The following is a 25,213-nucleotide window of genomic DNA, read 5'->3' on the forward strand; positions in this document are numbered from 1 at the left end:
ACTGCATATCTGTATGATCTGTGAAACTACTGGAAGAGAAAAATGCAATCACTCATGCTTTTGGATCACTAGAAAATGTAGTCATTTTATTGTTGTCAGCAAATATTAAGCTTGTATTCAAAAGCAAATTGCTAGACCTTTTGTTTGCTTTGTCTTTTGTTTAAAATGTGTATTATACACATTTTTACACATGTACCATTACAATGAATACAAATTTATTTATACAAGAATATAAAAGGAAAGCATTATTGTTGATTCTTTAGATAACTCTCTTCCACATAAAAGGTAGAATCCTGTCATTCTTTCTGGCAAATGCTAAGAACAAAATAAACACAGCTGTACAGAGACGGGCAAGTGAAATCTGTTGAGTTTGGAACATTTCCAGATTGAAACGGACTCTACAACATCTTGTAACCGAGAAAAGCATACCTCTATTAATTACTCCAGTGAAACAGCACAACAACTTCATTAAAAAAGAGTAATTTGCTATGCTTAGTGGAAAGTTAGCTAGAGTTGTGAATAATTTCCATATTCTTCTTTTGTTTACGTTTTTGGAAGCAACAGACTGTGGCTATTTCTAATGACAACAAGCTTGTACTCAAACTGATTTTTAAAATTATTTTCAAACTACCTTATTTTCATTGGATCACTTGTCTTGATTATAAAATTCAGTTGCCTTATGTATGAATTAGGAATACTTTTTTTTTTTTGAAATGGTTCTGATACAACAGTAAGTTTAGATATTACAGAAAATATTTTACAACATACTTTGATGAAGCTCTGCCCTTCTGATTAATCCAAATAAAACGTCCTTCAACAATATAACTTTAATAGCAATCACATATCTTATTACCAAATGTTTGTTACAGTCAGTTTACCACATGGTTACAAGTGCATGTGTATGCATGCTCACATAAAAAATTCTGCATGAAATTATTTATGTTTGAACTAATGGTAGTGTAAAACTCTATGTCTACAAGTATTAACAAACAGATATAGATAGAAGAGGCTTTTAAAAATGCAAAGCAGAATGACCCACTATAAGGAGTATTGTTTTCTTCTTTTAACAGTCATAAGATTCCATTTATTATGTAAATGAAAAGAGGACACTGAAAAAAGAAGATGGTTCACTACACAATGAAGTTAGAGTACACCTAACCTCAATCTTCATTAAGGTCAACAATGTTGAACACAAAACTAAAGACAGTAAATCTAATGGAAACGCAGTTGTAGAAATTCAAATACCCTAACTAAACCAGAAGAAAGACTTTAATGTATTAAAATCATGTGAATGAATTGACTTTCAAGCCAATTTTGAAAGAAACAGTCTATGAAATTACTGGTCTAGCAAGTACTTTTGCCAAAGAGGTAAGTGGAGATAGCAACATACGACTGGAGAATAGCACACACGGTTTTTCTTTTTAAGAACTTGGAAAAAATTTTCTGGACAACTACAAGCCTTCAACAGCAAGCAAAATTTCAGGATTTATTTTGGAGTAAAGAATAGCAATGGAATGGAACAAGACAGATTACAAAATGGCTTTGCTAAAAGAGCTTTAAAAATATTTATTGCTCAAATAAAATAAGGGCCAATGTAGTGAAATTCAGTAAAGCTTGGTTTGTCACAACAGATACCAATTTAGTCAGGAGAACGTGGAAAGTGATAGAAGGTGAGAAAAGAAACTGGCTAAGAAAAAACTTCAGACTGAGGAAAACCGCTATGGGAGCTATCTCTTTTTATAAAGAGATTTTAATAAAGATTTCAGGTGAAAAAGTAAAAACGTTTCGGTGAAATTTCCTGATGACAAAGTTACAAGATACAATCAATGCACAGAAAGACGATTATAAGAAGGTATTATGACAGAACTCCAAATTACATTTAATAGCTAAAAGCTATGCATCCAGTGACTAACACAGAGATTCCCTTTGTAACTGGATTTATCAACTGGAAATGACTGAAGAGAAGGACTTGGATATATCAGTCACTGGGTAATTATTCAGTTACCAATAAGCACTGCTATGGAAAAGGGAAATGTGATTCCAAACTTTTCTGAAGAAATTGCTCCTGCAAGAGTTAAGTATTAATGGCATCAGAGAAGGCATTGATTGAGTTTATTATGGAATACTGTGCACCCCGTTTTAGTTAAGGAAGATGAAAGTGCCACTATGGAGATCCATCGTGATCGACTGTTACAGAAAAAAAGAATTTGGCAGGTATAGTCTGGCCAAAATAATACTGAGAGGGTGTACAATAACTATTACACATATATTTTCAAGACACAAACTCCAGAAAAAGGATTTAAGCTAAATGGAAGAGTTGGCATGAGAAAAACTGAGAGCAAACTCATTAGGAATACATTTAAACTGAGAAGCGACAGCCAGCACTGTGGAATTCAGATTCTGGAAGAGCCTTCCAGTTAGAGTAGCAAATTCAAAAATCAGAACTATTTCAAGACTCTATAAATAGGACTGCACTTAATTACTCAGCAGATGCCTTGTAATCCTTTCTTCCCAAATGAGAATAAAACGCTGAGAGGATTGCACCATTTGAAGTTAAAAATGGAAGGAAAATTAAATTTGTGAATATAGAATTTAGATATGACATACTATGCAATACATAACACTAATTAAAATGATTTAAGAAAAAAAATCAAAATAAGTTATTCTATATACAGCTAAGTATGGATACTTGATAGCCACAGAAATCAGACTTGCATCATTACTTTTCTTACTGTGTAACCAGTACCTAACATGAATAGGTTGCACTGAGCAATTTCTGATTCTATCTGATTTCTCACTATGAAAACCCGTCTCTAAAAACTACCTAAATGAAATACATTAACTCTCATTTTTAAAATATCAAGCAAGCTAAATGAATATGGGTTTAAAAAGGTCCAATTTACTTTTGTAAAGGAAAATAAACTCAGAACAGATAAAATTGCCTAATAATTGCTTCTCAAATAAGAATACTAGCAAATTACTATTCCTGAAATTCAGACAAATATTTCTGAAAAGATGTTGGAGAGGGACTTTTTACAAGAGCATGTAGTGGTAAGGGGCAATGGGTTTAAACTGAAAAAGGGGTAGATTTAGATTACATCTAAGGAAGAAATTTTTCACTCTGAGAGTGGTGAAGCACTGGAACAGGTTGCCCAGAGAAGTTGTGGATGCCTCATCCCTGGAAATGTTCAAGGCCAGGTTGGATGAGGTTTTGAGCAACCTGGTGTAGTGGAGGGTGTCCCTGCCCGTGGCAGGGGGGTTGGAACTAGATGATCTTTGAGGTCCCTTCCAACCCTAACCATTCTATGATTCTATGTATTATAAGACCTTCTAGATCATCATTAGTAGTAGTACTATCTTAGGTAAATCATAAACTCCTGAACATGGGTCACAAAACCCAACCAATTTTTTAGTTACAACACTGCATATCCACGTTTTATTCTAAGTTCGTTTATACAGTGTCATAGGACTTCAGTAGCCTTCAGAATTCAGGAATAAAGAATTAGTACAGAATATTGATTCCTAATGTTATTTACTAAAAATCTTAAACCAGTAATGTGTATGCTTTTATAAAAATGCAAAATACTTAAAACAACTTAGCAAAATGAATAAATAAACATGAACAGAAGCAAAAATATAACTGATTGCATCTGTCTATGTTATAACATTGTGACAGTAAGCCTGTAAATTTTCAGCAAACCTCATCAGTTTTCTGCAGCACAAGGCCATGTCAGTAGATAAAGCAGAAACATTACTAGATCTAGCGATCTTAACCCTGTCAGAAATAGGCAGTTGGAAGCCAGATGCCTCCTTCTTACTGTTTTTCATTTTAACTAATGAGTTCATCTACTACATTATAGGAAAAATATGGGCTTAAGTTAACTAAATGACATATTCTATGGCTAGTGACCTCATCTGTCACACTCTTTCTCTAAAATATCTTGTTTGCTTGTGATTTATGAAGTGTGTTGTAATTGTTTTAACCTATTGAGTTACCTAAATAGTTCTGGCACTACTTCCAAATGCCCAAAAATTAAAAAAAAACCCAAAACCATGTTTATTACCTAAATAATAAGACATTTCATGACTGTGGTAAACATATACATTTTTGCCTTAATAAAAAAAATACAACACAAAATATTCTGATTTAATATTTATTTAATTTAAAAAAAGGCAAAATTGTGTGTCTATTCCTATGTTTGTTTTGTTTTCTTTTCCATTTAATTAAGTCCTGTTATTAGACAAAAATCGGCTGAAAAATTTCAGAAGTAAAAACGGATGAAAATTATTACTTTTAACTGTTAATTATATGGCTGAAAAAGAGAGTTTTCTTCTCATGAAGAAATTTATTTGAAAGTTGGACTGTCCCAATCATTTTCAAATTTCTGCAGCAAACGACATAGCAAATATTTGGTAATGGAAGGTTTGGGGCAATCTTGATCTAGGAGTTGCTGCCACCTTTCAGCCTGCACGTGCACTGGAAAATGTATAAGTTGTTTTCAGTACAGCTACCTTAAGGTATTGCTAATAACCTTATTAGCTGCCTTTTATAGACCCCTTTATAGTATGCTACAAACTTTCAAGGAGAGTACACCACAGGCTAAAAATGCTTTGAAACCAGCCAGGTAGTGATGTTATAGTTTCCTCCATAGGTGGCAGAGTCAACTAATTAATTAATTCCTATGCTCTAGGCTAGAAGTTCTTCCTTGCAACTTTAATCTACTAGTTTTCACATATCAGAAGCAGCACAATTAAACTGCAATGAGAAACTAAGTATGAGGACAGAATCAAAGAGTAATAACAGGATGGAGTAATTGAAAGGAATAACCAAGAATGGAATTGCAATGGAAATGTACTCAGAGGCTGAGGCACAAGAGTGAGAAGAATCACCCTATAAGAAACACTATGATGCCAAGCTGCTCTCTATCTAGTCAAGACCTAACAGGCAAATCTGGTCATGCCTCACTAATGGAGTTCATGGGGGTCTGTTATTTCTGAGGCAAGGCTATCTGAGAAACACTGACTTCTATTCTGCAGAACTAATTTGCTGTTAACAAATATTTTTAAAACAAGTTTCCTTGTTAATTGAAGTAGAAAAATGTGAGAAAAAAGAGCCTGATTTAGGATTATTATTTGTCATTCTTGCACTATCAGGCTTCCATCTCGGAAGACGTTTGATACATGTAGTCTGCATCTGTTATTTAGCCAAATAGTTTATCTAGGTTTCTGAAATTCCTGCCAGACAAAAAGCTAGCCCTTTGCTTCTGCAAGGATAGCAATGCAACAGTGCAGCTCAGTTGTCTGTCTAACAGTGTGCCAGTAAATCATATATGTGAAGAGGTGGAGTAGACCACATGCTATGGAAGCATCTTGCTGGGAAGAGTGAAAGCCACAAACAGGGATACCCCATGGCTCCGACACGAAGGGCTGAGGGGAGCACAGCCAAAAATTGGTAGACCAGAGAAGGTCAGATATGAAAGACTCTGGGGTAGCTTGGCAACAGGAAGGGTGCAGATCTTGAGAAGATTTAAGACAATGAGTTGGTAGTTTCCGTTTCACCAGAGTGGATTTGTGAGGACGAAGAATGTACCTCTGGACCAGGAAAAATAAAGAGGCTCTGGAATGGGCGAGAAATGGAGCAGGAGAGACTAAGGGTGGGGAAATCATGGTTGGGAAGTGATGGAAGAGTCCACATGGCAGAGGACAGAGTTATCATCAGCCACTTTTCACAGCTGGACACCTGTAAGTGTATGCCTTCTCTTTTTGCTCACTGGAAATTGCTTCTATTTGCTCACATTCCTCAAAAATTTTATCATTTGTTTCTTTTCCCACAATCACTCCTGGACTCAGGCACACAGGGCGGCTCCTTCTACCTTGACTAAAGAAAGAGTATTAATAGAGCCACTTATGACAGACACAACTCTTGATCTGTTTAGGCAATGTCTTTAATCAAGGTCTTAATTCTTCCTTAGTAATCAAACATCTTTCCCTCCGTGCTTGATAGATAAGACATCTGTAGACCAGTTAGATTGATTACCTGGTTGTCAAACTAAATGCCAGCAGTCCCAAAACAATGCATTACCAAAGCATTAACTAAAAAAGACTTAAGATAAAATAAATTTAAGAAAATGAAAAGCTGTATTAAAGAAATGTCAACTTCAGAGCATAAAACCAGCTGTTTATATTTGAAACAACAAACAAATTAGGAACAATACGGTAATACGTGTTTTTTCTAGCTGAATTTCCCTAGTTTCTGTCAGTTTCTTCTTTTTTTTTAATTTTTAATTTTTGTCTTGTGTAAACTCAAAAAACACATAATTGAAAAACAGATTCATTGGCAGTAATCTATGATAATATCTGTATTTCTGACCCACTCTGAGAAAGGTGATGTTTTTGTGATTAGACATTTCTTGCAAAAGTAATAAAAAAAAAAATCTGTCATCTAGGTTACATCACCCTGCCACAAAAGTTAATGGTGAAGCAGAGTATGTTCCATAGATATGATGAAACTTACACTAAAAATGTTTTACATTAGGCACTACTTTGAAAAATCAAAGAACTTCTAAACATCTGAAATTTGTACAAATGAAAATAATTATTAATGTTACTTTACAAAAAAAAAAGCCATTACAGTTGCTTCATGTATACATAATGATTGATAAATTAAAAATTAAATCTATGTGCAAATCTATCTTCTGATGCCTTAAGTAGTTGATGTAGGGCAATAAATATTAGATCAACATGTATTTATTACTGTCTCATGATCTTCAAATGTAAGTACTCTCAGAGTCAGTTGAATAGGCAGCATATATTTCATCAGGAAAGAAACATAATTTTCAGCAGAAGGCAGAAATTCAGTCGAATCTGATTTTTATGATTCTCATGATTAACATCCATATCCCTTACAATATTTCACTCAGTTTCTAAAACGTATGTTCAAATAGATTTTGAGGAAGATGGAGACATGAATTAGTCTTTAGTCCACTTTGCATAGTTAAGACTTCTACCCTTTTGCAAAATATTTAGCTTAAAAATAGGCTGGAAATCTCTATGCTACTACAATAGGAATACAAACAACAGTCTAGCAATGTACAATACTCAGAGTACTGTACATCTATGAGATGAGAAAAACTTGATGACTTACTTCCCTTCAAATAAAAAAGCTATTTCTGCAAATTTTTAGTATAGTTTGTTCTGTCAAGAAAAGAAATCAATAGCTTTCAGTCCATTCACAGCACATACTTTTAAGAAACCCGTTCGTTTACAGTTCCTTGGGAAAAACACAGACAGCAATACCAAGGGAGTTGAAAAGCCAATCCATTTTCGATAAAATGTTGTGATAAGCTACATACTGACTTTCTTCCCACAATATGTTATAAAGTGAACTGTACTGTTGCAAAGCTTTCATTTCCAAAACACTACTGAACAATGCGAAGTGGAAATGTCAGTTTTTGACTGAAAATATTTTTTCACTATTTGGTTAACATTAATTGACTTCTCAGTAATTAAAAGATTGTAGGCTAAAGTGTAAAAAAAAAGATTATTCAGACTTTTCCACTTCTGGAGATGTGGAAGCACTGTTGAATGAAATAGTATTCCAATAAACCTTTAAGGTAAGCAAGACAGCGTCAATAACAACCAGAAATGAGAAAACACATCTGAAGTGATCCTGACCACCATAGCTAAAACTACTTCAAAGTCATAGCTGTAATTTAAAGAGGTTACTTGGTTTTACATAGTAAGGCTGATTAGCTACTATTAACAGAAGACACCAGGCTCCTCTATTTCTCCTGCGTCTTATTCCAATGACAAGATAGCTCAGCACTCAAAATACGTACAGATTACTCTCTACCTGGTAAGAGAAAGGGCTCCTCTCAATTTTTCAGTCTTGACTTCCACACCTTCCAGACATAACAGAGATCTTTTCATACCAATTTTGGGAAAATATCCCTATCTTACCAGAGAAATCAATCGAGAACAAACATTATTTTCTGAACTATTCCAATTGCTGCCATTCCAGAAATACAAATCTCAGCATTCTATGTTCAGTTCACAAGGGTAGCTCTTTCTAACCAAAGGGACAAAAATGTCTTGATTAATACAATTTTGTCTTAAAATGGCTGTGGGAACTGAGAAGTTCCACTTTCAGAATGTGCCATTAAGTCAGATGCCTTATAAGTGTCTTAATAACCCTCCTACAAAGACCTGAACCTCCTCTGACATTAAGATCAATTTCACGTATTTGCTTGCAGATTAAAACATAAGTTTGTCTGCCTTTCATGCGAAATAGCGTTGCTCACTGGGACTATCTTCATCCTACTGAATTTGAAAGGAAGCTTTTCAAATTATTTGAAATTATCCCTCAGCACTATGAGTAAAGATTAAGCTCTAAATGCAACACAACCAGGATTTCTCACACAAGATCTTTGTGGAAGATGTTGCTAAAGACCAAAGGCAAAGAATTTTATGAAGGGGTTTGCTGGTACTTCAGACTACAAGGAATAACCTCCTTGGAGGATCTCGAGGCAAAAAAGACTCAAGATCGAGACTTGAATAGTTATGAAACAAAAGGACAAAACTGAAAACCCACTCAACCATACAATAAAATCACTATTCAAAACCAGCTTACAACAGAGCAAGGTGCAGATTAGTGCCATTGCACGCTGTTAGGTCGGAAGAGAAGAAATAAGGGCCTACTGGAGGGACAATGATATGTATCACTCAGATTTATTAGATTCCAAGTACAACAGGAAAATGCCTGCCAGTCATTAGGTTGGGGACATTATGTAATTGTTTAGATGGATATAAAGTTCCTATTTTCAAACCATACACATGTAGTACTCAATGAAGAACATGTATCTATGAACATGTATGTCGAGGGAAGTGATTCTGTCCCTCTACTCTGCTCTCGTGAGACCTCATCTGGACATGGCTGCTCCCATGGGGTTGTTGGGGTTGTTCAGCCTGAAGAAGAGAAGACTCCAGGGAGACCTTTGAGCAGCCTTCTAGTACCCTACAAGAAAGCTGGAGAGGGACTTTTTACAAGGGCATGTAGTGACAGGACAAGGGGCAAAGGCTTTAAAATGAAAGAAGGTAGATTTTGATTAGATCTAAGGAAGAATTTTTTCCCTCTGAGGGTGGTGAGGCACTGGAACAGGTTGCCCAGAGAAGTTGTGGATGCTCCATCCCTGGAAGTGTTCAAGGCCAGGTTGGAAGAGGCTTTGGGCAACCTGGTGTAGTGGAGGGTTTCCCTGTCCATGGCAGGGGGGTTGGAACTAGATGATCTTTAAGGTCAACCTTAAACCATTCTATGATTCTATGTAACAAATTATAGCTATCTATGGGATGGGGATACTACTAAGGTGCATAATGTCATTAGACTAGAGATCTCTAGAGCAGGCCAGATGAATTGTATCCTCAATGTGCCCTAAGTTCTCTCCACCTATTATGAAGGGAGTCTAGGATGACTAGCTCAGACATTGATTCACTACTGATATTTTCCAGACAGTAGAACTCACATATGACTGATGATTTCAAGATAAAAACTGAAAATCTAGTACAGAGCTTTTGGTCATACTACCCACTGTCACAGAGATAGTGAGACTGTTGCTATCATCTTTGACTAGTCAGGTGAAAACAATTCTCTTCTGTAAGACATTTTTGATGCTATTCCCATCTTTTCTACACTTCCATATTTTAATTATGTTGAAGAACTTCTCTTCATCACAGTCAGTTGAAATAAGTCTTGGTTTAAAGTCTTCATTTTTAAATCTTCACAAATGCAGAGAAACTGAGCCATTCCACATTCCCAAAGTCTACCTCATTCTAATTCTTTGGTATTGTGAACAGAATGAAGCAAGTCTGCCAACATTTACTTTTGCAGTACTGTGTTCCTCAGACAATCCTTCAGATTAAAGAGAATAGTTCTGATCTGCTATTTTTCTCGAGACCATGATAATAAATTACTTCAAAGAGTAACACTATATATGGTCTAAATTGAAGAGAGGGAGCTTTCTTTTCATTTTACAAGTTCTGCTTTGCCTGACTAAGCACAGACTATTTTAGAAGAACTGCAGCCCCTTTAAAGTTACCAGAAACTAGTAGGAGAAACCCAAGCACTTGTAACAAACATATGACAGGGAGTAAATAGACAAAGCAATTCACATTTTTCTCCTCCCCATGGATCATCTTATAAAGAAAAATAAATACAGAAGTACAGAACATTATAAAGAAATAAACATTTTTATTGTTAAATGGTAGTCATGGACAGTACTGGTTTATTTTTTCCTTCTTGGGTGTGTACTTTCTCTTCTAAGCATCATAAGACAATGTTTAGTTTGTGAACAATATTTGGCTAAAAGTAAAAAAACATTAAATCCTTATTTTACCACGTACATTTGTAAGTAAAGACAGAACATACTTCCCTGCTAAGCATATTTTGAAGTCTTTTATGTCAATATTAAGATTTATTCATATATAATATCATTAATAAACTAGGTAAAAGTCAGCATTTTATATGATGAGAACCCAAAAGTTTCATATCAAGCACAAAGATGTTTAAAATTCCTGTAACTCACACTTGACACCAGCTGTAGTTACTCATAAGAAGCATACACCAGTCACATATTAAATGTGCCTGAAAAAAACAGGATCTCACTGAGCCTTAAATATATTTTAACTAAAGATATTGCCGTATATGGGGAAAAAAAAAGAAGCATCACTAAGGAAAAAAATCAGTATCTTACTTAAATATTGGTAATATACCTACTTCCGTCTTATCCTTCCCCCCACGTTTCCTGATCAGATAATTAGATTCCATCTACTAAAAATTGATTTCTTTTAAGCAGCCAATCCCTTTCCCTTAATTCACAGAGATCGGTCCCGAAGAAGTCTTTTACAATTCTAACAATAATGATACAATTTGCTGTACTGAATCGAACTGACAATAAATACTTTACATCCATTTAGTGTCATGAGGAATGAGTAGAATATGGATGCTTTACTTCCGTGTAACAACTGAATCTTTATCCACTTTTTAGTAAATAGGATTTTGATTCAAAAATATGTATTTACTTTTAAATGCTACATTAAACCACTTTCTAATATGTTAAAATATCTTAAAATTTAAAATAATATTCAAATATTACATGCTTGCTGCTGACGTCTGATAGCATGTCAGATCACCAAAAAGGAAACCAATTGGCTTGTCGACTGGAACGAAAGATTCTTGAAATGACAAAATAGGTTTTGACTTTTAGCCTTTTCCAACAGTCTTGGCAATTTTTTTTCATTTCACTTCCTGCTAATGTTCAAAACAGGAACTGGGTTTAGAATACAAAAAGCAGAATATTTTTTCTCCTTTAACGGATCAAGCAGTTAGGTATGAGGCTGAGACCTCACAGAGTTCAAACCTTGAAGGATGTGATGATATCAACAAATAAAATAACTAGCTACAGACTTTTCCCTTTTTGAATAATTTGTTTCTAAAGCCAAAACACTTTTCTTTTGTCTCCTGCTCAAACTTTTACTACAGCTGTATTGAACTATTTTAAAAACAAAACAAAACTATATTTTATTTGAATTCAAGGTAAAACAAGTACTATAGACAATAGCATAGAAGACACAATTATTGAAATATGCTTTATCTGAAATATTTTGGTGATTTTGTATGGTTGCCTCCATCCCTTCTGAAACTTTTTTCTGCTTTCATTATATGTATTTTGTTTATATACTATATAAACTACTTGTTTTTCCCCTCCTTTTGCCACTCATTATATCAAAAGTCAAACTTCATACTAATAACAATATAATCTCATCTATGTTGCATAATTTATTTTTATTGTATTAAATGTAATAAAAATTAAAATGTCTTTAAATAACTCTTGTTTTGAGGCAGTCTAATCACAATTTTCAAGTAAAGGTGGTTAAAAATAAAATATCCAATGCCTGATACACAGAAACATGCTCTAAATAAATAAATAAAAAAGATGAGAAAGCAATATTTAATGAAATTTTAGGGGTTTATTCTGTAATACCACAAAGTGCTGTTGTACTCTTCTGAACTAAGAGCAAATGATTTTTTTTTATTAAAGATGAGTTAAATAATACAAATGAAGCTATGTCACAAGAAAGAATATCACATAGCGAATTGAATGATCCAAAATATTTTTTTTCCTTTAGATAGCAGACAACAGTCTCATTAATCAAAATCATAAACCCTTGCTTACAAGTTGTTAGAATTTCAAGTGATTTATAATACACATACATGCACACATCAAAGTTTAAGAAAAGCCACAGTATCATAGTGATAGTTGAAGTTGATGGAATGAGTATTTTAACATAATGCTCCCAGAACAGTGTATGAAAAATATAAGCTGCATTATTACTAAAGTAGGCAGCTAACTATTTCTGTTCTTTATAAAAAGGATGCAATTTTAAATCTCTCAGGCTTTTAATGAATTAATCTTTTTACCCATTGAGATTTTTCAAAATTATGCCAGCAACATTTTCATCAGATAAAATTTTTTAACCTATTTTACATTTCTGAATTCGCAACACAGTGCATGCAAATAAATGGGGAAATGTACATGCAAACGTGGCTAAAGTTACACTCGGGTAACCCTCTCTTTTTCAAGTAATGACATCTGAAAAACATATTCCCTACATTTTATAGTATCTATTCAAACAAACAAACAAATAAAACAAATCAGGCCCAAAACATATAATAGTTGCTCTGGTCACAAAAGCGGTTTCCTTCAAGTAAAGCACAGCACAGCACATTAACTAACAGGCATAAAATAATTCACAGTACATACAATATCAGAGCTTTACATACCATCAAGAAGGCAAGAAAAAAAGCGAGAAAGGAAGGAAAAAGAACAGGAAAAGATATGGGGAAAGGGTATAGTACAAAAGTACTACATACTTTATGTGCTTTGCAATATCTTAAAATAGGCCTGATTTTATTTTTATGGATCTAATACTGTAGCAAAATGACCACAAACCAAAAGCATTTTAAATTTTCTACATCCATTCCCTTTTTCTGGCTGTTTTTTTTTGTTTTGCTTTTTTTTTTTTTAAATTTTATTTCATAATAAGTAAAGGTAATAAACGGTAGTAAAAGTGGGAAAGAGATTTCCTAGAGAAATATAGGCAGGAAGTTAAAGTTTTAAAGGTATCAGCAGGTCTGATCTCCATGTAACCTGAGGCGTATACTTATTTATCAACAATTACATCACAGTTAGTTCTTGAATTACATTACATTAAATAAGAACACCCAAACAGGTTAGGAGATGATGTTAATATTACCTTTGTAAAATGAGTGGGCAAAGCTCTGCTCAGGAATTAACTTGGCAAGGAATCCATGGTTCAAACTTGGGTGAGGGATAGATGGTATGACCACAACTGTGGAGAAAATCATGGAATCAAATGTGAGCCAGCTAGAATTCATGTGTGGCCTGGTCCACTGTGGATCCATGACAGATATCCTATCTCATTGAAACATGCAAATATGGTATTATCAACAAAAAAAGGCATTTCTAAAGGAAGGAAACAAGTTCTGTGTCAAGAGATAGGAAACAGCATATCTATTATTTGGGCACTTCAAGAGCAACATTCATGGGCAAAAAGAGACACAGATAGATATAGATATATATACACACACACACAGGCAAGACAATTATGGGTAAAATAGTTGACTGAAACTGGCAGTTTCTTAGTGCAGAACTATAACATGTAACCAGGAAGGAACGAAAAAATTATGATTTCTCATAATTGACTACATTCATGTAGTATATTTAAAATAGAAAGCCTACAAGCACATAGACTTTAAAAATTATGTATAAGTAGTAAATTAAAACATAATGATGAATCAGAAAATAATGACTAATTGTAAATGACACAAATTGGAAGATAAATCCTATGAATAATGAAACTTAGCAACTCCATAAATTAAGAAAGTAATTAAAAATCAATACAAGAAGAAAAAAATACATAAAAAGCTTCATGGACAAATTCAGTTACTGTTTTCAGCTCTTTTAACATAGAAGGTAGAGTAGTAATCAATCCAATCAGAATGGAAAAATCTTACTGAACTGACAGTATAAAATATTTGAAACAAAGTGGGGTGAAGTTTGGAACCCTAATTTCTGACAAGTTCTGACAGCTAACAGATTCCCTCCCTCTCAGGCTGAAGAAGACATGCTAGTAAAAAACACTACCACTAATAAAAATCACAAACAGTTCAGTCAAACAAGGCAATGGAAATGCTTCCTTTTTATTATACTGTTTCCATAGGCTTTTAAATGCAGTCACCAATAGAGCAGGACTCCAAGAAAGTACTCAGTCCTCCACCACTACCCTTGCAAAAACCTCCTCATTCAAACACAAGGAGTTCACATGGGCAAACAGCTGTGTTTGCTCTTTTTACATTTCATGGTATAGAGTTAGAGATATCTGATCTTCCTAACAAATAACAGATTCAGGAAGTTGTGCTGATCAACTGTCTTTACAGCTTTAACTCCATCAGGCACTCTGTTTCTTTACAATTATATTCAAAATAAAGAAACAAAAGCATAAAAAAATCAATATGTACATGAAAATTAGTTACATCCTATAAGGAAATACACAGAATAACTGAAATCTGCCAATCTATGTTAAAGAACCAAATGATTTTAGAAGAAGAAAGTAGGAAGTAAATTCCTATTTGGATTTTAAACTATTCACTAAAAATACTTTGTAGTAAAATCAACACAGTTCTAAAAAATACCTGCATATCAAAATGAAAAATAATGTTTGAAGAAAACAAATGTACCTGTACTTGTTGGTGAATTTATTTCTTGTCTGATATTTCTACCTGCCTGGCTCCCAGACCTTGCAGTTTCTCGTTGTGGTTCTAGTATATCACGGTACTTGGAGACCATCAGAACAGAAATAAAGTAGACTACCGCCAAAGCTAAGAATTGTGCCTGTTTGCTGTCGTCCTGTGTTTAAGAAAAAGGAACAGATCTATAATACCGCACATTTCCATAGAATTTTCACACAAGATCATCACAAGGCTTTATAAATAATACCTTTCTGAAACGTTACATCTGTTAACATAGTAGTAAATGGATTATGCAGAAGATTTAATGGATTTTCAGTGGAGTACTATGCACACAGCATGTATTAAGTACCGAATCTTAAAGGTGATTTTGCGACTACACAAATCTCTGGGACTACAGAGTCAATAGGCTTTTCAGTCTAGTGGCCTGATTGTGGTCTGTGAGTGCTTTCAAGGCTTCTCAACTGACAACTGACTTTTGCAGCCCCAAGGATGAGACCCTGAATGTTCCCTAACGCTGAGGGAAAACTAAGCTCATTGATGCATTTCTAGCTAACGCTGGAGGCATAAGCAGGCGTAACAGCTTCTGGTATCATGTAAAAGCAAGAGGGATACAATCTTTGGTTTTCTTCCAGCAATAAATCCCAGCTCGTACGTTCTGATTTCTTCTTCAACAAGATTACCAGCAGCAAGCCTAGTTTTCCGGGGGTCTGATTTAAGTAAATGCCAGGACCACAACAACTTTGCTGTGGTCCTTTTCCTCCTACCCCACAGAGTCTGCTGTTCTATGGCAACTACCACGTATGTCTTCAATATCACTCTGATTGAGCCTAAGTTAGAATCATAGAATGGTTTGGATTGGAAGAGACCTTAAAGATCATCTAGTTCCAACCTCCCTGCCACAAGCAGGGACACCTTCCCCTAGATTAGGTTGCCCAAAGTCTCATCCAACCTGGCCTTGAAAACTTGCAGGGATGAGACATCTGCAACTTCTTTGGGCATCCTGTTCCAGTGCCTCATCACCCTCAGAGGGAAGAATTTCTTCCTTATATCTAATCTAAATCTATCCTCTTTCAGTTTAAACCCATTGCCCTTTGTCCTATCTCTACATGCCCTTGCAGAAGTCCCTCTCCAGCTTTCTTGTAGGCCCTCTTTAGATACTGGAAGGCCGCTAGAAGGTCTCCCTGGAGCCTTCTCTTCTCGAGGCTGGAACACCCCAACTCTCTCAGCCTGTCTTCATAGGAGAGGTGCTCCAGCCCCCTGGATTGGCTTCATGGCCCTCCTCTGGACTCGCTCCAACAGCTCTATGTCCTTATGTTGGGGACTCCAGGGCTGAATGCAGTATTCCAGGTGGGGTCTCAATGAGAGCAGAGTAGAGGGGCAGAATCACCTCCCTCAACCTGCGGGCCACGCTTCTTTGGAAGCTTTCTGAGCTGCCAGCACATATTGTGTTTCTCATCAATTAACACCAGCAAGTCCCTCTCCTCAGGGCTGCTCTCAACCCTTTCTCTGCCCAGCCTGTGCTTGAACATTTGCGCAGGATCTCGCACTTGGCCTTGTTGAACTTTATGATGTTCGCACAGGCCCTTCTCTCAAGCCTATCTAGGTCTCTGTGGACGGCATCCCTTCCGTCCAGCGTGTCAACCACACCACACAGCTTGGTGTCATCAGTAAACTTGCTGAGGGTGCATTCAATCCCACTGTCCATGTTGCCGACAAAGATGTTAAACAGCATCAGTCCCAATATTGACTCCTGAGGAACATCACTTGTGACTGGCCTCTACTTGGATATCGAGTCGTTGACTACAACTCTTTTGAGTGCAACCATCCAACCAATGCCTTACCCATCGAGTGGTGCATTTGTCAGCTCCATGTTTTTCTAATTTAGAGACAAGGATGGCATGCAAGACAGTGTCAGATGGTCTTCCTGTATCCACCAATGTCGTAATGCTGTCATAGAAAGCCACCAAATTTGACAGGCCCTATTTGCTCTATTGTAGTATTTCAGTTGAAAGTTGCTATATTTCAATTGAAATGTCTTTTATTATTATTATTATGTGTAAAACTCAACACAGCAGAATTAAGACTTCAGCCTCTATCTAATCCTATAGAGGTTTCACCTTGTCTCAATTCTGTAAGTGTGCATTTTCTATTACAAATCCAGTGCTTGCTTTCCATATTTTCTGAATGTTATTTAATTTACTTGCATATATTTGCAATCCCTAAAATAATTAGAAATGCTCCTATTAAGTTACTTCATAGAAATGTCAGAAACAATATTTTCCCTATTCCTTTCTCCCCTACTTGAGAAAAGTGTAGGTGACAGAAGATCACCAGCCAAATTCAGCCTTGCCCTTTCAAGATGATGAGGTCATCCTGACAGATAATTTTTTCTGTGTCAAGTTCTACTTTCTTCTTTTTAAAGCTCTTTCTAACTTCAGTCTTCACTTTGATCCACTAAAACTCAAGTAGGACAAGTTTAAACATAACGTTTCTATTTGCATGTATATAATAATAATTCCTATTGTAGTACTTCCAAAAACAAGCATGTTGTGGTGCAGTTGTATGATAAAAACAGTTGCAGACAAATCTGAAGAGCATTTTTGTATATATTTATATACAGCATACATAAAACTGACAGTAAAAACTGTCTTTATAAATCTATTTGCTGCAGTACCACAACACATATTCTTCCTTCTACCTTCCTTCTTCCTTGTACAAATAGCTGGACACCTTTAGTAATACAGTTTTAATCAACATAGGTCATAGCTGATTTATTCTGGCTCTGATTATTTGGCTAATATAAGATCAAGTTTTACTGTTAAACGTAGTCACTTACCAAGCTAAAACAGTTTACCATTACGTTTTTAAAGTGCAGAAAGTAGCTGACAGTTACAAAGCCACAAACAGATGGTTTGCAGATAATATACAAAGTGCAACACATGAAGGACATTTTTAATTCTGGTACAATCAAAATCTCTTTCAAAGTATAAATGATGATTTTGCAGAAAAAAGAATGACGGCACATATTACTCACCACATCACGAAAAACAACTGCTCGTAGACGATTAATATCAACATCCTGGAGAAGCCTATCAGGATCTTTTATAGGAGAAAGATTGCCAGGGACATTTTCAAGGGGAGCCTAAAAATAAAAAGTAGTGAGATTTTTTTTCCTCCCCCAAATATCAAAAAACATTTCTGTTAGAACTGTAATTTGATACTTTTTTTAGATATTGCATCAATCTTAAATGCTTTTGTACTACCAATAAACTTTCAACATATTACTCAGACAAAAGTTCTAGAAATAATGTTTTGAATTATTGTCTTAACACTAACTATTTAGATACAAATTGTTACATCTTATCAGTATCTTAAAAAAACTGTATCTCATCCAAGAGTTAAGATAATAACTTGCACACGAAAGGTTATTTCGGGTCACAGTTGTTTCATAGCAGTGCAATAAATTATTTCTAATACGTATGTTAAATTTAAAAACAAGGAGACGTTTTCAGAAATCAGTTTATGTTCATTTTACTGAGAATTATTACAGAGTACTTACAGAATAACTGCAATTACTACAAAAGCATAAAGTAGTACGAGTCCTTTAAAAATGATAATATATTACAAATGATGTCTAAACATCTAAAGGTCTCCTCATACTGATTTGTTTTGCATTGGATGTGATAACATTGAAAAATGTAATGTTTTTGTGAGATTTAATGAAATAGTATTGTGAAAGGAGCTGAGTTTGTAAATGCTATCTGAAAAACTATTTAGAGAAGAAAACTCATTGAATTTGGTAGTAGAAATAAAATAAAAAAAAAAAAAGAATCCTTTATGTCATAGAAGGTGGTGTATTTTAGTCATGGGCTGTGCTAAATTCTTTGAGATTTTGCTTTTAGGATTCCTAAAGACTTAAAGCTGTAAATACCTTAAAAAAAAAAAAAAAAAAAAGAAAGAACAAAGAGATGAACAATGAATTAATGAAACTGGAAAAAGAAAGCTATAATTGAATATTAAACAAGTTTCATTCCTAAAATCAGATAGAAGTTAACAGGCTCAGATGTTCCACCAACAAAGATGTGATTGCAGGATTTCATCAAAACTGCAAGTGCCCTGGCAGATGAAAAAAAGCTGTGCAGGTATTTATGACAGATGTGAGTCAGAGGACTTGCTCTTTGAAGCCAACCAAGCAAGAGCAAAAAAGCTGTTTAAAATTGCTCCAGTCATACTATTGCATTAATGTTTTCTTGTTTCAAATAACCCACGCACACACTTTTACTTTAAGCAGTTAACAGGAAAAACCTAAGTTCTTGCCAAATATTTAAGAAGGCAGGTACAAATATTCTCTGATCCTATAAAGCAGTGGTATAGACTTGTCATTGCTGTTGGTAAGTGAAGACTGGGTTACCTTGGTTGCTGCTGCTGCAGTTACACCCTGAAGAACATCTTGAGTTTTACTGCTGATTAACGATGTCTTGTTCACTCTCTCTCTCTGCCTTTGCCGACATTCTAGGCAGTTTCTCACAGCCACACAACAAACTAAAAAGAAGTTATGAAAATACTGCAAATTATAATATTTTCTCATTATTATATTCAGAACATCAATAAGCAGCCTGCACATCTAGTTTGATACGTTGATAACCAAGTCCAAATAGTAAGTGCAACACAGTTCTCACGTTAGACCCTGTTAGTACTAAGAAAGTGTTATGGTGACTTATTAATTTCATTCTCTAGTTGAACAACTAAATGTTTTCTATAACTGCTATATCACTATAAAATTTGAAAATTATTAGTCCTTGAACTGGAGCTCTCGGATGTTATTGATTGGTTATCAACACTTAAAATCTGAAAGTACTTCTGTACAGCTAGAATAGAAAAAACAGTAAGCGGTAATTTAGAATTTGATGAAAATTGATCACTGATCATAAACTACAAGTTTTATACCAGGAGCAGTATCAATGACCTAATAAGTGGTATGAATAATAACAAGACAAAATCTGAGTACAAAAATTATTTATCATTTGAGAGATGAAAAAGTATTTGGGACATAACATTAGCAAAAGAGCATCATGCCAGATGATGGTCAAAATTTAATGTTCACAAGAGTAAAGTGATACAGTTTGCATAGAATAGTTTGAATTATTCATAAATTTTTAAATTTCCTAAATTAATGGTAACAGCATATAGCAAAGAGTAAATAGTGAAGAGAGGTGTCAGACTGTTGCAACGTATATTAAGGTCTACAGACTCTGCACATGCATCTCATGCTTTTAATCTTACATAGTCTATAAGTAGTCTTCCAAATGCAAAGACTTGGATAAGGAAACCTGCAACATGCAGGCAGCAAAGTAGTTTTAAGAAAAAAAAAAATTTTCTTCATTTACTTACGTATATTTAATATTTTTACTCCCCCAAAATACATACAACTTGAAATACATAAGAAAGAACAATTTCAGACATGCCATTTTAACTTATTCCTGTGCCTAACTTGAATCAACCTTAAAACTGTATCAAATCAAAAATAAACGGGATTTTTCTTTTATCACATCACAGTCAGTAAAAGTCTTTGCCTACATGTATCACTATTTGATCCATCTGTAGCTCATTGATCTGTAAGCAATTATTTAATACATACTGTCTGCTGACTTACCAAGCCTTAGGCACTGTCGCATTAGACCTCCAGAAGACATGTTTTTTTCAGCTTCAATCTCACTAAAATTTAGAGAGCTGGCAAATACTAATACATCGACCATTGCCATCAGACGGCTGAGAAAAGTTACCGCTGTCTCTGCTGACATTCCTTGTGTCACTTCAATATTTTCCAATTCAGTCTTTAAAAGGAGATAATTGAATTAAACAGTTTGAACACAACTTAAAGACAGCACACACACACACAAATCTAAATTGCTATGCTTAATGACGAATACATTTAAAAGTTACTTAAAAATCTCCTACTATTACCATCAACATAAACTGAGTGAAATTCAAAGTAAGACAGCATGAGGAGTAAGAAAATTATTTACTTTTACATGCTGTAATAGAAGTGAAAAAGTCTAAAATAAATGAGAAAGTTATTTGCAATTACATAAAGACAAAGTGTGGCCAGATAGTAAAACAATGCGTGGTATATAAAGGTGCAACATACTCTTACATGGTTGCATAGGCTAAGCAAACTGGCAGGTAATAGATACAAGTAATTACTGTCTGTATAGCTTTTATGTTCCTTTAGACAATTAAGTAAAAGTGAGGAGAGGAGTGGGATAAACAGTTTTGCCCTGTTTCCACAAATGGATTCTTTCTAGGAATACTTATACCATATAGGAACCTGATGGAGACCAATTCTCCCGAAGATCAGAAGAGAGTATGTTCACTCCCTCATGACAGTAACAGAGGGGAAGTAAAAACGTGACGCTATATGGTGCGAAGCTCACATTTCCCTGAGAATGGGCATTTCTTTCCTAATGTAGTGTTGGACCCTCCTTAATGGGAGTCCACAGAAAAATGCTGAATGAGGTCAATATTTCTGAAATCTGAAAGGGAGTCAGGTTTTTCTCCAAAAACCCACTTAGTTGTCCAGAGGCATGTTTTCAAATACATTCAGGTGTCTAACAGTGCAGCTAAGCAAGGAAACAGTTTAATTAAAAAAAAAAAAAAAAAAAATCAGTATCTGTTCAAACACCTGGCAAAACTGAAAACAGGATTTAGTACTTGACTGTGTCCACATTTATATGTCTAAATACTATTTTTAAAATTGTTTACAAATGGCTGATTCTCATTGATTGTCAACAAGACTTCAGATCACAGGGCTATTCTGACACAGAGTTTGGTCCCTTTGAAAAGTATTACTTTTGTTATATTTCTTTATTTTTATTCATTTGTTTAGAAGTATCTATAAAAAAAAAAATCAAAACATTTTATTCTGTTAAGGCCATTTCTTTCCAAAGAAAAAGGAATATAGAAAAAAAAAATCTTTTATTTCCATACTTCTAAAAAAATTAGTATCTTCACTCATTAATCACTTTTTAGAATACTGTACATCCCAAACTATAAAACTACAAACTGTGCCAAACAGTATTAAGGAAACAACTGTTTTGAAAGATGAAGGATATAATGTGGCATGTGTCACCACAATGATAGATATCAGTTAATTTAATTTATCTTAAGGATGTAACACGTCAGTTACGTGAGTGATTTGGGAAGGGCTGTCATCTGTCTGATCCTCCCAATAATATCAGAAAAATGGTAAAATGACAACTCTCAGAAGAAGAGAGTTGCCATTGATGTCCCTGGCCAGATTTAATTCTATCAGGGCTTTAGCTTTCCTAACCTGATTTCTGGTTGCTCGGACAATTGCTCTGTATTCTTCCCAGGCTATCTGTCCTTGTTTTCACCCTCTGTATGCCTTCTTTTTGTGCCTGAGTTGGTCCAGGAGCTCCTTGTTCATCCATGCAGGCCTTCTGGTGTTCCTACCTGACTTTCTCTTTGTTGGGATGCACGGCTCCTGAGCTTGGAGGAGGTGATCCTTGAATATTAACCAGCTTTCTTGGGCCCCTCTTCCCTCCAGGGCTTCATCCCATTGTAGTCTACCAAGGAGATCCCTGAAGAGGCTAAAGTCTGCTCTCCTGAAATCCAGCATAGTGAGCTTGCTGTGCACCCTCCTTTCTTCCCTAAGAATCTTGAATTCCACCATTTCTGATCACTGCAGCCAAGGCTGTCCTTGAGCGTCAACATTCCCCACCAGACCTTCTTTGTTGACTAATCTTCGACTATATTGCATCAGTCATAGTCCTAAACCTTCTCAGAATATCTATCGATTTATTGGTTTTGCAAGTTATGTAATAAATTCATTTTATATAACACTTTAGGGTATTTTACCAAGATTTTTGCAAACTGTGAATTAAAAGAAACAAACTCTTTTTACAAATCTCCCTAAAATTCTGCTGAATGGAAGAAAAAAAAAACCACTGACAGTTTTTTACAGCAAAACTTACCATCAGTTCTACCTGTTAAATACAGCACATAGATATTTTAATAACATTTAAAATAAGCTCCACTGTTGATCAAGCTGCCTTCAGGGATTAGCAATATTTTAGATAGCTGTAGCTCAAAAATTCTTTAAAAAGTGAACTGATCACCATTTCATGACTATTCAGCCTACTTTAAGAATAGTAATAAGACTCCCATACAATGAACATGTTCAGGGCCTAGAGAGCTTTTCTATTGATAACCACATTCATAACTTCAATTAGCTCATGGATCTGTTCACGTTCAGTCCAGTAGTCAAGAGTAAACATCATACTTGACAATGTATTAAGTTACTCAAGGGAAATACGTTAGGAAATGCTAATGACTACACCGAATATATTCCTATTCACATCCTATTATATGATACAGGAAAATAATAATAATAAAAAAGCCAAAATATTAAATGATCAAAAATAAGGTATTTTTGAAAATGCAAAAAACTGAAACTTACAGCAGCAATACTAACCTTAGAACCCTGGACATGCAACAGACAAAACAGACAACAGATCACAACAATAAAAGAAAAAGAAAATTATTTAAGTTAACTAAAAATCAATGTAAAATTGAAGCAAATTAGTATCTTGGAATTATATATTTGTTTAATTTATAATTGGAACAGTAAAACATTTCAGCTCAGCATGAACATTTGAAAATAAAGACGTCTAAGAGATAGCTATGCACAAGGAAAACTGTAAATCTTGTATTATTATGGAGTTCATGTAAACACTGATTCTTCCAAACCAATGTACATATTTTATATAGTATGCAGAGCAATTTTATGAAGCAATGCAAACCAAAGTAATGTTTTCACTGATTATATAGAAATAAAATGAGCATTTTACAAGCCATTCAACTGAAATGTAATAAAGTAGTTAATCCTTGTATGAGGAGGCAAATATGTTTAAAATGCTCTGACAAAACAAATATAAATCACGAAAAGCAAACTGGTTCTTCATGCATAATGCTCCTTCTTTTGAAGCAACACAAGATAGCTCATTATATATATTACATTTGGGTGTGACTTCTTCAATCTAAACCAACATCATACTGGATATTTGAGTACTATTGAAACACAGAAAAAAAGGTAAAGATTCACTAAGCCTTGGGACTGAGTCAGTCTTCAAATTCCAATGTTCATAATTAAACAGGTGTGTTAAACTTTTATGGTTTAGTTCTAGGCAGAAGTACTTTCCCTCTTACCACAATGGGTTGGTTATGTTTTAAAAAGAGAAAGAAACTGAATTTTCAAGAGTGTCAGTGAAAAAACCTAAACTAATAGAAAGCAAAACAAGCTGAAACAAACTGCTTGCTTTTCTTTTGAAACAGAAAATACCATGTTCAACCAGTTTTTAAAAGTGCGTTCTTCTTTTGCAGCTGGATGCACCTCAAGACTTAACCTGTGGCTGTTATCTCTCGATTACTAGCTGACAATTTCACATCAGTGTGCCACTGCTGATTCTCTGAATGTGTGTTATAGATCACACAGCACCTGTGGCATCACATGAGTCATGAACATGATAATGCTAACACTATATATGGGACATACAGAGAAATATCTCATCTTGTCACACCTGCTACCCTTGTAGTAAGCAATGATTACTTCAAATTCCTAGCTTGTACACAAAGAGTTTTATCTGGCAACCAGTTGCTATTAACAGAAAGCATCCTCTGCAAACCTTTTTCCTTACAGCTCCCCAAATATGCTTTTTTCATACTTTTACACAATCTTAAAAACCTTCCTTATAGCTGTAATTAAAAAAAGCCTCAAAGATCTCTCCCACAGAAAGAAAAAAAAAGAAAATCAATATTTTATATTTTATTACCTATATTACCTATAATATTGGCAGAGTTATCTAATTTCCCCAATTTAATAAGCAAGACATTAGGATCAACAGTGGAACACACTCCATCTTACACTGTAAAACAACAAAACTGATTCTATTTTTTTGTTAGTATTTGGTTCAATTTCAAATTGTTTCATATATACAATTGACAACCCTTTAAAAGCACCAGCATCTGAAGCAAGTCCTTGTGCAGACCCTGAGACAGAGGTGGTATAGAACTGAAATCAAGGGAAATACTAAAACATGTGAGAATAGATTACTGTGAATTACAGTACTTTCCCCTGTATTCCATACAAATGTATAATATTCACTGTGCTCTTGAGTCACTCACAGATTTGTGAGTGGTTGTTTTCACAGATCATGGATTTTTTGTTTTGTTCTTCGTATTCATATTTAAGAGCTTCTGTTCACAGCACTATTCAGATCATTCTAGTCTGGACTAAAAAAACAAGAGAGGCAAAAGGCAGATTTCTATCACAAGAATTCATTTGTGAGGAAATTCCATAATTAAGACTGC

General features: G+C 34.7%; 1 protein-coding gene across 7 annotated transcripts in view; it reads right to left on the reverse strand.

The window, feature by feature from the left end:
• NBEA (neurobeachin) overlaps positions 1–25,213 on the reverse strand; it is a 531,270-nt gene that overhangs the window by 320,526 nt on the left and 185,531 nt on the right. For 4 of the 7 annotated variants that reach the window (XM_086612843.1, XM_086612827.1, XM_086612836.1 and 1 more), the window contains exons 25-30: positions 23,304–23,327; positions 20,478–20,658; positions 19,236–19,366; positions 17,859–17,966; positions 14,813–14,981; positions 13,309–13,404 (exon numbers count right to left, since the gene is read on the reverse strand). In XM_086612843.1, the coding sequence (XP_086468969.1) occupies positions 13,309–13,404; positions 14,813–14,981; positions 17,859–17,966; positions 19,236–19,366; positions 20,478–20,658; positions 23,304–23,327 (709 nt within the window). The remainder of the gene's footprint in view (positions 1–13,308; positions 13,405–14,812; positions 14,982–17,858; positions 17,967–19,235; positions 19,367–20,477; positions 20,659–23,303; positions 23,328–25,213) is intronic. The other 3 variants (XM_086612875.1, XM_086612851.1, XM_086612868.1) reach the window with 2 other exon arrangements.

The sequence above is a fragment of the Tauraco erythrolophus genome, chromosome 1, assembly GCF_009769465.1.
Source record: "Tauraco erythrolophus isolate bTauEry1 chromosome 1, bTauEry1.pri, whole genome shotgun sequence".
Classification (NCBI taxonomy): Eukaryota; Metazoa; Chordata; class Aves; order Musophagiformes; family Musophagidae; genus Tauraco; species Tauraco erythrolophus.